This window comes from Vulpes lagopus, chromosome 21, assembly GCF_018345385.1.
Source record: "Vulpes lagopus strain Blue_001 chromosome 21, ASM1834538v1, whole genome shotgun sequence".
In the NCBI taxonomy this organism is placed as follows: domain Eukaryota; kingdom Metazoa; phylum Chordata; class Mammalia; order Carnivora; family Canidae; genus Vulpes; species Vulpes lagopus.
This window is the reverse complement of record NC_054844.1, coordinates 7,534,777-7,548,138: the sequence shown is the minus strand read 5'-3', so window position 1 is coordinate 7,548,138 and position 13,362 is coordinate 7,534,777. Positions and strand designations below refer to the sequence as shown.

The window sequence follows — 13,362 nt, the reverse complement described above, 5'->3', positions numbered from 1 at the left end:
CTATGGCTGGGGAAGGCGGGGCCAAGGCGGTGTGAGGCTCAAGATGGCTGCCTCCACTTAGCGTCGAGTGTCGCCAGTGTGGAAGGTCCTCGTCAGCTCCTTGAAGGCCACGAGCAAAGCTACTCTTAGGCTTGTGCGGTGTGCTGTTGTAGGGGAGAGACAAGAGCAATGACAGGGAGCCTCTCTTTGGGGATAGGAAGGGTCCTATGGGGCCAGGTGCCCCTGGCCTGCAGAAGCTTCTCTCTGGGTAAGTGGCTGATGTATTAAAGACGCCCCGAGAACTGCTTGTCAGAAGCGGCTCATAGCCATTCCTTTTCTTCTCCATCCCTAGGTATTCCTAGAATGTTCCATGTAAGGGTCACCCTCCCTCCTCCCAAAGTGGTTGATCGTTGGAACGAGAAGAGGGCCATGTTTGGGGTGTATGACAACATCGGGATCCTAGGTAAGACCCGACCCCGTGGTACAGAATTTCAGAATGGCAGCTGTGCTGTAACGACTTTTTTCAGCTGTGTAGGAATGGTATCCTGCTCGATAGTAAGAGCAGACACCTACGTGTCAATTTAGGTTGTGTGCAGTGTTCTGAGTGCTCTACACTCATTAACTCACTTAATCCTTATAATAGTTTTTTCACCTTAACAGGCAAGGAAACTGAGGCACAGAGAAGTAATGTGATTTTCCCCAAGCTAGTAAATGGCAGTGCCAGAATTTGAGCCCCAAACAGCCTAGCTCCAGAGTCTATGCTCTTGATCTGATGGTGTAACATGTCTTGTTTACAGGTATAGCTCAGGAAAAGCAACTCTGCTAAAGGCTTAGCGGATTGAAGCTGGGTTCTCTCTGGTCTTAGAACTAATTCATTCTCTTATATTACACAGGAGACTTTAAAATGCACCCCAAAGAACTGATCAAGGGCCCCAGATGGCTTCGAGGCTGGAAGGGGAATGAATTACAACGTTGTATCCGAAAGAAGAAAATGGTTGGAAATAGAATGTTCCTTGATGATCTGCACAAACTTAACAAACGCATCAGCTACCTCTATAAACACTTTAATCGACATGGAAAGTACCGGTAAAAGAGAAAGCTGGAAACTAGAAGAGGCACATCTGTCACGCCGGAGAAGGGGAACAGTACTTTTCCTTATAAGGGAAGGAATTTGTATGCTCCCTGTAATAAAATGGGGCTTCTTTGGAATCTGTTAGCCACAAACTTTATTTTACTCTAGATGCTGCTTTTGTTCATTCCTGTAGGCTATGAAAGTCTGACTCATCCATAAGTCCTATAGTCTTAGGTTTGCACTTAACCACTTGCCCTTTAAGAAAAAAAAAATATTTTTGGCACTTTTTGATATTTAGACTTTCATGTATTGAAAGTGGTCATTTTTAATTACCTCATAATTCTGTTATGTTAAATATATTTTTCAAAACACCTTCACACTGGTTAAAAAGTAACAGATAATTGGAATTATGCTTCTGCATGATCCTCATCAAAAATATTTGGTACCTTTTCTGAGTTAAGAACTGTAGGAAAAACAAAATGTAATAGCTAATATGCTCTTCTAGTTAGGGAATAAAGATCTATTCTCATATGTACACTTTAATATGAGGCATTTAGTACCATTTGAGGGACGCCTGGGTGGCTCAGTGGTTGAGCATCTGCCTTTGGTTCAGGGCGTGATCCCGGGATCCTGGGATTGAGTCCCACGTGTAGCTCCCTGCAGGGAGCCTACTTCTCCCTCTGCCTGTGTCTCTCTCTCTCTCTCTCTCTCTCTCTCTCTCTCTCTGTGTGTGTGTGTGTCTCATGAATAAATAAGTAAAATCTTTAAAAAAAAAAAAAAAGTACCATTTGAATGGCTTATATCCTAAGCCTGATTATCAGAATCATCTTGGTAGTTTCATAATTTCAAAAACTTGGTCTCTGCCTCCAAAGATTTGTGATTTGTAGAGCTGAGCTGAGTCTTGAACATCTATGTGTGTTTTCTTAAAACACATTTTAAAAGTGTATCCCTGTATATCATGCAAAATTTAAAAATTGCTAAAGGTGGGATACCTGGGTGGCTCAGCGGTTGGGCAGATGTGGTTTGGCTCAGGGCATGATCCCGGTCTGGGGTCAAGTCCCATGTCGGGCTCCCTACAAGGAGCCTGTTTCTCCTTCTGCCTGTGTCTCTGCCTCTGTCTCTCATGAATAAATAAATATTTTTTTAAAAATTGCTAAAGGGTAATCAGGTGAAAACTTTTCTCACAGTGAAAAACTTTCTCACAAAAGTTTTTGTGCTCCTTCACAGAGGTGACCACTCTTAAAAAATTCTTTTTAATCCTTTGGACATAGACTGTGCATGTACAAGCATATATTAACTGCATATTTCTTTTTGAGAAGAGTAGGATTCCATACTTACAGTTCTGTACCTGGCTTATTTATTTACTATAACTTGGATATTCTTTTATATCCTCACATTCTATACCATAATGTTTTACTAGTTCCATTTTGATAGATATTTAGATTGTTTCCAGGCTGTACTTATTCAAAGTATGTGTCCTCTAATTTTAGATGAGTCTGATTTTAAAATCTTTTAGATGATTTTAATTAGCCATGTTTGGAAACCTCTGAAATGGAGATGAATGATCTAGATAAAAAAATTTGGCCTAATTAGGAGAGGCTTCCTAGAAGAGGTTGGATTTCAATAAGGAAAGAAAAGTGGTAGAACATTTCATGTGCGGAAGACAAGAGTGATCAGTGGTACATATGACCCAGCAATTCCATTCCTGTTGGGCATATACACAACAGAAATGAAAACATGTTCATACAAAAACTGGTACACAAATGTTCATAGCATTATTCATAATAACAAAAAAGAAGAAACAACCCAAATGTTTATCAACTGATAAATGCTTAATGGACTAGTTGGCTTAGTCCATTAAGCAACTGTCTTAAGCTCAGGTCATGATCTCAAGGTCCTAGGATGAGTCCTGTGTTGGGCTCCACACTCAGTGGGGAGTCTTCTCCCTCTCCCTCTGCTCTTCCCCCTTCTGTTCCTCCCCCTACTTGTGCTCATGTGCCTTCTCTCTCTTTCAAATAAATAAAATCCAGTTCCCTGGTGGTCTAGTGGTTAGGATTCGGTGCTCTCAAATAAATAAAATCCTTTAAAAATGTATATCCACACAATATTCCATTATGAATGGAATATTATTCAGCCATAAAAAAGAATGAGATACCAATACATATAACAATACAGATGAACCTTGAAAAGTTGAAAACACTATGGTAAATCAAGGCAGTCATAAAAGGCTTTTATTTATATTAAATGTCCAGAATAGGGGCGCCTGGGTGGCTCAGTGGTTGAGCGGCTGCCTTTGGCTCAGGTCATGATCCTGAGGTCTGGGGATCAAATCCCACATCAGGCTCACGCTCACTGTGGGGGGCCTGCTTCGCCCTCTGCCTATGTCTCTGCCTCTCTCTGTGTGTCTCATGAGTAAATAAATAAAATCTTAAAAAAAATGTCCAGAATAGGTAAATCCACAGAGACAGTAGATTAATTGTTGCTAGGAGATGGGGTAAGGGCTGATGAATGAGAGATAACTGCTAACCGGTACAAATCTTTTTTGGGGATGATAAAAATGTTCAGGAATTAGCAGTTGCACAACCTTGTGAATACACTTAAAAACATAAACTAAATGAGTGGATTATATGGTACATGAGTTATATCAATTTGTAAAATGATTTATTTCTAAATTAAGCTTTATTTTTAAAATAAAAGTAAATACATGCATATGGTTAATCAAAAAGAAGGGAAAATGGGACACGTAGGTGGCTTGGTTAAGTGTCTGACTCTTGATCTCAATTCAGGTCTTGATCTCTGGGTCGAGTTCAAGCCCTCTGTAAAGCCTACTTTAAAAAAAAACAGGAGTAGGGGCGGGGAGTTGACAAAAACAGCAGTCCCCTGTTTCACCTGTCTACTCTTCACATTAGCCTCCCAGAATGAAAGCCTTTCACATTTAAAAATTTTAAATTCAATTAGTTAACATATAGTGTATTATTAATTTCAGAGTACAGTTCAGTATTTATCAGTCTTATATAATACCCAGTGCTCATCGTATCACGTGCCCTCCTTAATGTCCATCACCCACTTATTCCAAGCAGTTTCACTTCTGTGAACTATCATATTTATTATCATAATTTGAAATAATACACCCTACTGCTCTTTAGGATTTATCAGCTTTAGACTTTATTAGCTTCCTGTTATGAAAGATGAAGATTTAACCCTCCATGATTATCTTAGTTGATATTGAAAAGGAAATTTAAAAATTCAACTCCTATTTATGATTTAAAAATAAAACAGGGTTAGTCTGGTGACACACTAGCAGAGGCAGTGGACGGGATTGTTCTCTTGGAGGGGAAGCAAGATAAAAGGGTTAGCCATGGCGTCTCTGATCAGAAAGGTGATCAGCACTGCGAAAGCTCCAGGGGCCATTGGTCCTTACAGTCAAGCTGTGTTAGTCGACAAGACCATTTACATTTCGGGACAGCTAGGCATGGACCCTTCAAGTGGACAGCTTGTGCCAGGAGGGGTGGCAGAAGAAGCCAAACAAGCTCTTACAAACGGGTGAAATTCTGAAAGTTGCGGGCTGTGACTTCACTAATGTGGTAAAAACAACTGTTTTGCTGGCTGACATAAATGACTTCAATACTGTCAATGAAGTCTACAAACAGTATTTCAAGAGTAGTTTTCCTGCAAGAGCTGCTTACCAGGTTGCTGCTTTGCCCAAAGGAGGCCGTGTGGAGATTGAAGCAGTGGCTGTCCTAGGACCTCTCACCACAGCATTGCTATAAGTGGGCCCAGTGTTATTTAGTCTGGAATCGTAACAATGTTTTTAAGTTTACATCTTAATTTTTACCGTTGATGTTGGTAAGTATATAATTGGCTAAAACATTTGAGGTCATTATGGAAATAACCATACAATAACCATTATGGAATTAAGCATGAATTGGAGATTAGATGACAACTCCAATTACTGGTGCCAAAAATCACACACACACATAACTCATGGTACTAGACGTCGGGAAAGAGATGCTTATTTACATACGCAAATAAGTGAAAGTAGAGGGTAATAAATCATGCAAGAGAGGAATTACCATTCCTAATAAATAATTAAGAGCACACGTAATTCAGTTAAATCCTATTAATTTAATGATGTGAAATAATTAGTCCTCACATGAGCTATATAATTCTGCTTTTACTTGAATAAAATTAAAGTACCTGAAATTTGAATGGTAGAGATAAAAGAGAATAAAGTGGATCACAATTTTAATATATAGTATTTTTCTAATGGAAATAAAATAGACATGCAGATTTAAAAAAATAAAATAAAAAAAAATAAAAAATAAAAAAAATAAAAAAAAAATAAAAAAATAAAAAAATAAAATAAATAAAATAAAATAAAACAAAGGGGATCCCTGGGTGGCTCAGCAGTTTGGCGCCTGCCTTTGGCCCAGTGCGCGATCCTGCAGTCCCGGGATCAAGTCTGGCGTCGGGCTCCCGGCTTGGAGCCTGCTCTCCCTCTGCCTGTGTCTCTGCCTCTCTCTCTCTCTCTCTGTATATCATGAATAAATAAATAAATAAATAAATAAATAAATAAATAAATAAATAAATCTTTAAAAAATAAAAATAAAACAAACCTTGTTGATTTCAGCTCAGGTCATGATATCAGTGTTGTGAGATAGAACCTTGCCTTGGGCTCTGTGTTGGTGGTCGTTGGTGGTCATGGAGCCTGCTTAAGGTTCTCTCCCTCTCCCCTTCACCCTACCACTCTTGCTCTCTCTCAAAAAAAAAAAAAGAAGAAGAAGAAAAATCAGCAACAAGACAAGGATGCCCAGTATTACTGCTGCACTTTAACTTAGTATTGAAGGTCCTTGTCAATGTCATGAAAGGGAGAAAGAAAAGGAGAGAATGTTTATGAGAACTGAAAAAAAAAAGATCAAATTGTGATCATTTACAAATTATGTGATTTTCATTGTCTAAAACAGGAATCTTTAAAACTTAAAGCTGAATGGGAAAAAGAAGCAGATTGAGATTTAAAACCTCATGTGTGCGGGGATCCCTGGGTAGCGCAGCGGTTTGACGCCTGCCTTTGGCCCAGGGCGCGATCCTGGAGACCTGGGATCGAGTCCCACGTCGGGCTCCCGGTGCATGGAGCCTGCTTCTCCCTCTGCCTGTGTCTCTGCCTCTCTCTCTCTGTGTGTGACTATCATAAAAAAAAAAAAAAACAACCTCATGTATGCAAATTAAAAGTACATGCACAGAAAATAATACACATTTTGCAAAAACCCAGAATTACATCAAGCAATTTATGATGTTTATGGCTGGGGAGAATAGGGGAAAAAGAAATTTAAAAAATGAAACAGGGATCCCTGGGTGGCGCAGCGGTTTGGCGCCTGCCTTTGGCCCAGGGCGCGATCCTGGAGACCCGGGGTCGAGTCCCACATCGGGCTCCCGGTGCATGGAGCCTGCTTCTCCCTCTGCCTGTGTCTCTGCCTCTCTCTATCTCTCTGTGACTATCATAAATAAATAAAAATTAAAAAAATATTAAAAAAAAATGAAACAAAAAAAATCTTTCAATGGATAAGTAAAGATCATGTGGTTTCCTGGAAAAACAATGTTCTATTTTTGTCCTTAGGGTGATTCATATTCTAAGAAACATATTTATTTATTCTTGTTGGTTTCTTAAACTTATCAGTGTTTATTATAACAAATTGAACTTTACACACCCTCAAGTTCCTTTTGGTGTTCTCACACCTATTCGATAATCATGTGTAATGTACATGCACAATATAGCTGTACACATTAATTTTCTGGGGCTGCCATAAGAAAATACCACAACTTTGATAAGTTAAACAACAAAAATTTATTGTTTCTCATTTCTAGTGGCTTAGAAGTCTGAGATGCCAGTAGGTCTCAGTAGGGTTGGATCCCCTGAGGGCTGTGAGGGAGAATCTATTTCATGCCTCTCACCTGGTTTCTGGTAGTTTGGTGGCAATCTTTGATGTTCCTTGTCTTGTAGACATATCAGCCTGATCTCTGCCTTCATGTTAACATGGCATCCTCCCTGTGTATGTATATCTTCAAATTTCCCCACTTTATAAAGATACTAGTTATACCAGAGTGGGGCCTGCCCTACTCCACCATGATCTCATCTTAACTAATCACATCTACAAAAACCCGATTTCCAAATAAAATCACATTCCTAGGGACTGGGTGTTAGGACTTCAACATAAAAAAAATATTTAAAATATTTTATTTTTAAGTAATCTCTACACTGAATGTGGGGCTTGAACTCACAACCCCAAGATCAAAAGTCACATGCTTCACAAACTAAGTCAGCCAGGTGCCCTGGGACTTTAATATAAAAATTTTTGAAGGACATGATTGAACCCATAACAATGGTCTTCAGTCTTCCCAATACATATTTTTACTACTTTGGCATAGATTGATATATATATACATATGATTTATATATATAAATATATAATATAAATATATAAATATATATAACATATAATATAAATAAATATCAATATATATATATGATTTAATGCTCTCTCTCTATATATATCACATTCTTATGCTTTTGTTGTTGGTTCTTGAAATTCAGGATTCCTTCTAACTTCAGTAGATTCTCCAGATTTGGTTTTGGAAGAGGAAGCCAGTGACCTCTCTTCGTTATCTTGTCAGGAAACTGGATTTACATGTCTCAATCCCCTTCTTTCTTTTTTTTTTTATTTTTTTTATTTATTTATGATAGTCACAGAGAGAGAGAGAGAGAGGCAGAGACACAGGCAGAGGAAGAAGCAGGCTCCATGCACCGGGAGCCCGACGTGGGATTCGATCCAGGGTCTTCCGGATCGCGCCCTGGGCCAAAGGCAGGCGCCAAACCGCTGCGCCACCCAGGGATCCCATCCCCTTCTTTCTTATAGTTCCCATCCCCCACTCCTCTTCATTGTAGTTATGCATTTTGGCTTGAATCAGTAGGTAGTGTCTACATTATTAGGACCATGTAAGTATTGTTTCCTACTTAGTGTAATGTGGAATAACTTGGGTTTCTTATTCAAAAACTCTGTATCTTTGAGATATGATTTGCCCAATTCAATGGCTTTTAATATATTCACTGAGTTGTATCTCCATAATCATGATCAATTCTAGAATTTTCATCATTATTCCAAAACGAGACCCTATACTCCTTAGTTGCCACCCTCAATTCCCCTTTCCAATTCTAGACAAGAACTAATCAACTTTGTGTCCCTATAGATTTTTGCCTATTCTGGATATTTTGCCTAAATGGAATCATTCCATGTGACTGGCTTTTTAAACTCAGCATACTGTTTTCAAGGTTCATCCAAATTGTAGCATGTATCAGTACTCCATTCCTTTTTATTGCTGAATAATATTCCACTGTGTGGATATACCACACCATATTTATCCATTTATCAGTTGGTGGACATTTGGGTTGTTTTACTTTTGGCTATTCTGAATAATGCAGCTATGAACATAAAGGTAAGAAGGTTTTGTGTGGATATTTTCAGTTCTCTTACATATACACCTAAGAAGTGGAATTGCTAGGGGACACCTGGGTGACTCAGTGGTTGAGCCTCTGCCTTTGGCTCAGGGCATGATCCTGGGTCTGGGGATCGAGTCCCACATCAGGCTCCCTGCAGGGAGCCTGCTTATCCCTCTGCCTATGTCTCTCTGCCTCTCTCTCTGTATCTCTCATGAATAAATAAATCAAATCTTAAAAAAAAAAAAGAAGTGGAATTGCTGGGTCACATGATAACTGTTAGAGAAACTGTCAACTCTTTTCCAAATTGGCTGCATTATTTTGCATTTCTACCTGCCGTGTATGAGTTTATTTATTTATTTATTTAATTTATGATAGTCACAGAAAGAGGGAGAGAGAGAGAGAGAGAGGCAGAGACACAGGCAGAGGGAGAAGCAGGCTCCATGCACTGGGAGCCCGACGTGGGATTCGATCCCGGGATTCGATCCCGGGTCTCCAGGATCGCGCCCTGGGCCAAAGGCAGGCGCTAAACCACTGCACCACCCAGGGATCTCCCGGGTATGAGTTTAATTTCTCCATATGCTTGCCAACACTTGGTATTATCTTTTTTTCCCCACTACAGCTATCCTAGTGGGCAAAAAGTAGTATCTCATTGTGGCTTTGATTTGTATTTCTCTGATGGCTAATGATGTAAAGCATCTTTCCTTGTCTTTTTTTTTTATTTATAAAAGATTTTGTTTATTTATTCATGAGAGACACAGAGAGAGGCAGAGACATAGACAGAAGGAGAAGCAGGCTCCTCACAGGGAGCCCAATGTGGGACTCAATCCCTGCACTCGAGATCACACCCTGAGACAAAGGCAGCCACTCAGAGGCTGAGCCACCCCGGAGTCCCTCTTTCCTTGTCATTATTGGCCATTTGCATATCTTCTTTTGAGAAATGTCTATTTAGATCCTTTGTCTATTTTCAATTTTTTTATTATAATTGAGTTGGATGAGTTCTTTATATATTCTAGATATAATTACCATGCCAGATATCTGATTTACAAATATTTTCTTCCATTCTATGAATCATTTGAAACACAAAAGTTTTTTTTAAAAAAAAAAACATTAATTAGGGCAGCCCGGGTGGCTCAGTGGTTTAGTGGTGGCTTCAGCCCAGGGTGTGATCTTGGAGACCCAGGATCGAGTCCCATGTCGGGCTCTTTGCATGGAGCCTGCTTCTCCCTATGCCTGTGTCTCTGCCTCTCTCTCTGTGTGTCTCTCATGCATAAATAAATAAAAATCTTTTTAAAAAATTAAGAACTTTATTTATTTAGTTTAGAGAGAGGAGAAGAGGGAGACAGAGAGGGAGAATCTCAAGCAGATTCTGCACTGAGTGCAGAACCTGACTCAGGGCTAGATCTCACAACCCTGAGATCATGACCTGAGCCAAAAATGAGATTCGGAGGCTTAACGGGTGAGCCACTCAGGCACCCTGAAGCACAAAAGTCTTAAATTTTTCTGATGCTCTGTTTACTTTTTTCTTTTGTTGTTTGTTTCTTTGTTATCATATCTAAGAAACCATTGCCTAATCCAAGGTTGTGAAGATATAGTTATGCTTTCTTTTAAAACTTTTATAGTTTTAGCTTTTACATTTAAGTTTTTGATACATATTGATTTAATGCTTGTGTATGGTGAGAGGTAAACATCCAAATTCATTCTTTTGCATGTTGACATCCAGTTGTCCCAGAAGCATTTGTTAAAAAGATTATTCTTTCCCCCATTAAATGGTTTTGACACCTTTGTTGAAAATCAATGGACATAAGTGTGAGGTAACTTCCCTTTCTTATTTAACTTTTTGTTTTTCCTTAAGTTAATGATTGCCTCTTTTTATTTTGTATAATTTTCTATGTATCTAGCTAGAATTTTTTCCGTATTTCATCAGACCTGTAAAAATACGTGTTCATATTATTTTTCAAATATTTAAACATGTTAGATACTTTATCTGCTTTTTTCTCTGGAGTCTTTCCTGCAGCTTTTTCTAACCTCTTATTTCAGTCAGGACACATTGTTTCTGGGTCTATGGCACAGCTATCATTCCAAGGATTTTCTTTCCCCAGTTATGTGTGTGGATCCACCACTCCATTCCTTATTATCTATTGCTTTTCTCTTTCCTCTTTGCCAGAGTGTATTTTGTAGAGGCCTACTTGAAAAGAGAGGTAAGAATTTTGATGCTGAAAGAAGTCTATATTCTAACTTTTGATACATATTGATCTTTTTTAAAAAGATTTTATTTATTTATTTGATATATATATATAGAGAGAGAGACAGAGACAGAGGCAGAGGGCACAGTGGAGGGAATGGCAGAGGGACAGAGAGAAGCAGGTTCTCCACTGAACAGGGAGCCCAATTCTGGGCTTGATCCCGGGACCCTGGGACCATGACCTGAGCTGAAGGCAGACGTTTAACCAACTGAGCCACCCAGGCGCCCTGATCTTTTTAAAAATATTGATCTTATATTGATAGTTTGGTTAGTATGGAATTCTAGATTAATGATAATTTTTCTTCAGAATTTTAAAGGCACTACCACATTGTCTTCTATCTTCTAATACTGTATTGAGATGCCATTCTGATTCCTGTTCTTTTTTCCCCTCTGAATTCTTTTAGGATCTTCTCTTTTTCCATAATATTCTGACTTCACAAAAATGTGTCTTGATGTGCTTCTTTTTTCTTTCATTGTGTGGGGCACATAGCACATTATTTAATCCAGAAGGATTTGTTCAATTCAGGAAATTTTTCTTGTATTTCTCTAATAATCTCTCTCTACCTCATATCCTGTTTTCTCTTTTTAGAACGCCTATCAGTAGAGATTGGACTATTTGGCTTGATTTTCTAACTTTCTTTCTTATTTTGTATCTCTGTCTCTGTTGGCTCTTGCTCTTGCAACCTTGTTCCTTATTTGTTTGTGATTTTTTTTTTTTTTACCACAATTTATATTTCTTGGAACTATATCTGTGGAAATTCCCCAGGGCCTAGCTTGAATATGAGCTCATCCAGAGAGGATTGCATTGGTTCTGCCTAGTGCTTGGTGGCACTATTAACCTAAAACCACTTTAAATTCTTGCCATTTTGTTTTTAGGATCAACCAAAAATTGAGGTAGAAAACCCATAGCTTGTGGTTGTAAATTCTCTGCTAGTATTTAAAAGAAAAAAATGAAAGATCTCCACTAGGAACCTAGGTTCCAGACAAGCAATTTTCAGTGAAGTCCCCTAGGGCAGTGGGGGTGTTAGTATATTTTAAATCCACTCTTACATGACAATATAGGGGTTCTGACTTTATGGTGGGGAACTTCAGTTAAATTTCCAACCCTAGAAAAGCCTTGAACTCTGTTTTGTATACCATGCTGGCATCAGTGAGGCCGTCATCATGCCTAAATTCAACTTTTTTTTTTTAATTTACTTATGATAGTCACAGAGAGAGAGAGAGAGAGAGAGAGAAAATGAGTGGGGGGAGGGGCAGAGGGAGATGAAGAGAGAGATAGAGAAGGGGACTCCCTGCTGAGCAGGGAGTCCAATGCAGGGCTCAATTCCAGGATCCCGAGATCATGACCTGAGCTGAAGGCAGACACTTAACGAATTGACACCCAGGCGCCCTTCAAGTTTTTATTTAAAAATGTTTAATTTATTTATTCATGAGAGACACAGAGAGAGAGTGGGAGACGCAGAGACATACACTGAGGGAGAAGTAGGCTTCCTGCAAAGAGCCTGATGTGGCGCTCAATCCCAGATCCTGGGATCATGCCCTGGGCCAAAGGCAGCTGCTCAACTGCTGAGCCACCCAGGCGTCCCTCAAGTTTTTACTTAAATTCGAGTTAGTTAACATAGTGTAGTATTGGTTTCATGAGTAGAATTTCATGATTCATCACTTACATATAACATTCAATGCTCATCACAAGTGCCCTCCTTTTTTTTTTTTTTTAAGATTTTATTTATTTATTAGAGAAAGAGAGGGAAAGAGAGCATGAGCCAGGATTAGGGGATAGAGGGAGAAGGAGAAGCAGACTCCCCGCTGAGCAGGAAACCTGATGTGGAGCTTAATCCTAGGATCCTGAGATCATGACCTGAGCTGAAAGCAGCTGCTTAACCAACTGAGCCAGGTAGGTACCCCAACAAGTGTCCTCCTTAATGCCCATCACCCATTTAGCCTATTCCCCTACCCACCACCACCCCTCCAGCAACCCTGTTTGTTCTCTATAGTGAAGAGTCTCTTATGTTTTGCCTTGCTCTCTGTTTTTATCTTATTTTTTCCTTCCCTTTTATGTTCAACTGTTTTTTTTTCTTAAATTCCACATATGAGTCAAATCAAATGGTATTTGTCTCTCTCCGATTTATTTCACTTAGATAATACCCTCTAGCTCCATCCACATTGTTGCAAATGGCAAGATTTCATTCTTTTTGATGTCTGGACATTTTGGCTCTTTTCATCATTTGGCTATTGTGGACATTGCTGCTATACACAATGGAGTGCATGTGCATCTTTGAATCAATATTTTTATATATTTTGGATAAATACCTAGTAGTGCAATTGCTGGGTCATAGGGTAGTTTTATTTTTAACTTTTTGAGGAAACTCTGTATTGTTTTCCAGAGTGGTGGCACCAGTTTGCATTCTGACCTTTTTCCCCATCTTCCCCAACATCTGTTATTTCCTGAGTGGTTAATTTTAGCCATTCTGACAGGTGTTAGGTGGTATCTCATTGTGGTTTTGATTTATATTTTCCTGATGATTAGTGATGTTGAGCATTTTTTCATGTGTCTGTTAGCCATTTTCATGGGTCTTC

The 13,362-nt window shown here is 39.1% G+C and overlaps 1 protein-coding gene and 1 pseudogene across 1 annotated transcript; both read left to right on the top strand.

Moving 5' to 3' along the window:
• Positions 1 to 12: 12 nt before the first annotated feature.
• On the top strand, positions 13 to 1,188 carry MRPL51 (mitochondrial ribosomal protein L51). Its single transcript, XM_041735390.1, has 3 exons — positions 13 to 247; positions 332 to 442; positions 873 to 1,188. Exons 1-3 carry the CDS (start codon positions 169 to 171, stop codon positions 1,067 to 1,069), a joined length of 387 nt encoding a protein of 128 aa, XP_041591324.1. The 5' UTR covers positions 13 to 168; the 3' UTR covers positions 1,070 to 1,188.
• Positions 1,189 to 4,348: 3,160 nt separating this feature from the next.
• LOC121480222 lies at positions 4,349 to 4,897 on the top strand (annotated as a pseudogene).
• Positions 4,898 to 13,362: the final 8,465 nt, after the last annotated feature.

What these genes read in the sequence shown, in the direction of transcription:
- MRPL51 (XM_041735390.1), top strand. Translation starts at nt 169, where the DNA reads ATGACAGGGAGCCTCTCTTTGGGGATAGGAAGGGTCCTATGGGGCCAG. An exon ending in CTGCAGAAGCTTCTCTCTGG is followed by an intron (nt 248 to 331) that starts GTAAGTGGCTGA and finishes CTCCATCCCTAG; the next exon opens with GTATTCCTAGAATGTTCCAT. An exon ending in TGACAACATCGGGATCCTAG is followed by an intron (nt 443 to 872) that starts GTAAGACCCGAC and finishes TATATTACACAG; the next exon opens with GAGACTTTAAAATGCACCCC.